General features: G+C 42.5%; 1 protein-coding gene across 1 annotated transcript; it reads left to right on the top strand.

Moving 5' to 3' along the window:
- The first annotated feature begins 687 nt into the window (after positions 1-687).
- LOC108533297 (cytochrome c-like) lies at positions 688-1,002 on the top strand. Its single transcript, XM_017877868.1, has one exon. It carries the CDS (start codon positions 688-690, stop codon positions 1,000-1,002), a length of 315 nt encoding a protein of 104 aa, XP_017733357.1.
- Positions 1,003-1,213: the final 211 nt, after the last annotated feature.

Raw genomic sequence — 1,213 nt, 5'->3', positions numbered from 1 at the left:
ATTTTATTAAAAAATCACCCTTCTGTTAAGTGATGGAGCTTTTCTTCTCTTTTATTGAGGGGTGGGGGATGGGTGTGTAATTTGTAAGTACTTTTGTGCATGATCTGTCCCTCCCTCTTCCTACCCCTGCAGTCCTCTGAAGGGAGGCCAACAGCCTTTCCCTGCCTTGGATTCTGAAGTGTTCCTGTTTGTCTTAACCTAGCCCTGGCCAGACGTTTTCTTTGATTTTTTTTTTTTTAATTAAAAGACAGCTGTATGAGATGAAAAAAAAATAAAATAAAACATAAAAAACATAAAAATCACCCTTCTGGTCAGACGTGGTGGCTCACACCTGTAATCCCAGCACTTTGGGAGGCTGAGGTGGGCAGATCACGAGGTCAGGAGTTCAAGACCAGCCTGGCCAACACAGTTAAAGCCCATCCCTACTAAAAATACAAAAAATGTGCTGGGATGGTGGTGGGCGCCTGTAATCCCAGCTACTCGGGAGGCTAAGGCAGGAGAATGGCCTGAACCTGGGAAGTAGAGGTTGCAGTGAGCAGAGATTGCGCCATTGCACTCCAGCCTGGGTGACAGCACAAAACTCCATCTCAAAAAAAAAAAAAAAAATCACCCTTTATGGAGAGAGTGGGATGTCCGGCTTTAGAGTGGGAACCTTCATTGCGCCAGTGACGACAAAGAGAATTAAATATGGGTAATGTTGAGAAAGGCAAGAAGATTTTTGTTCAGAAGTGTGCCCAGTGTCACACCGTGGAAAAGGGAGGCAAGCACAAGACTGGGCCTAATCTCCATGGTCTCTTCGGGCAGAAGCCAGGTCAGGCCGTTGGATTCTCTTACACAGATGCCAATAAGAACAAATGCATCACCTGGGGAGAGGATACACTGATGGAGTATTTGGAGAATCCCAAGAAGTACATCCCTGGAACAAAAATGATCTTTGCCGGCATTAAAAAGAAGGTAGAAAAGGCCGACTTGACAGCTTATCTCAAAAAAGCTACTAATTAGTAATAATTGGCCACTGCCTTATTTATTGCAAAACAAATGTCTCATGAATTGTTTATGTGTACCATACTATAATAGAGCTCATACAACAGAATTCAGATCATGAATGACTGACAGAATATTTTGTTGGGCAGTCCTGATTCAAAACTAAGATTGGCTTGTGGTTAAATGAATATGTTCAGTTTTTGAATTTTAATAGTAATTCCAATTCAGT

Source organism: Rhinopithecus bieti, unplaced genomic scaffold, assembly GCF_001698545.2.
Source record: "Rhinopithecus bieti isolate Rb0 unplaced genomic scaffold, ASM169854v2 scaffold_10548, whole genome shotgun sequence".
NCBI classification, from domain to species: Eukaryota; Metazoa; Chordata; class Mammalia; order Primates; family Cercopithecidae; genus Rhinopithecus; species Rhinopithecus bieti.
Note: the sequence above shows the minus strand (reverse complement) of the source record. Positions and strands in the feature narration are given on the sequence as shown.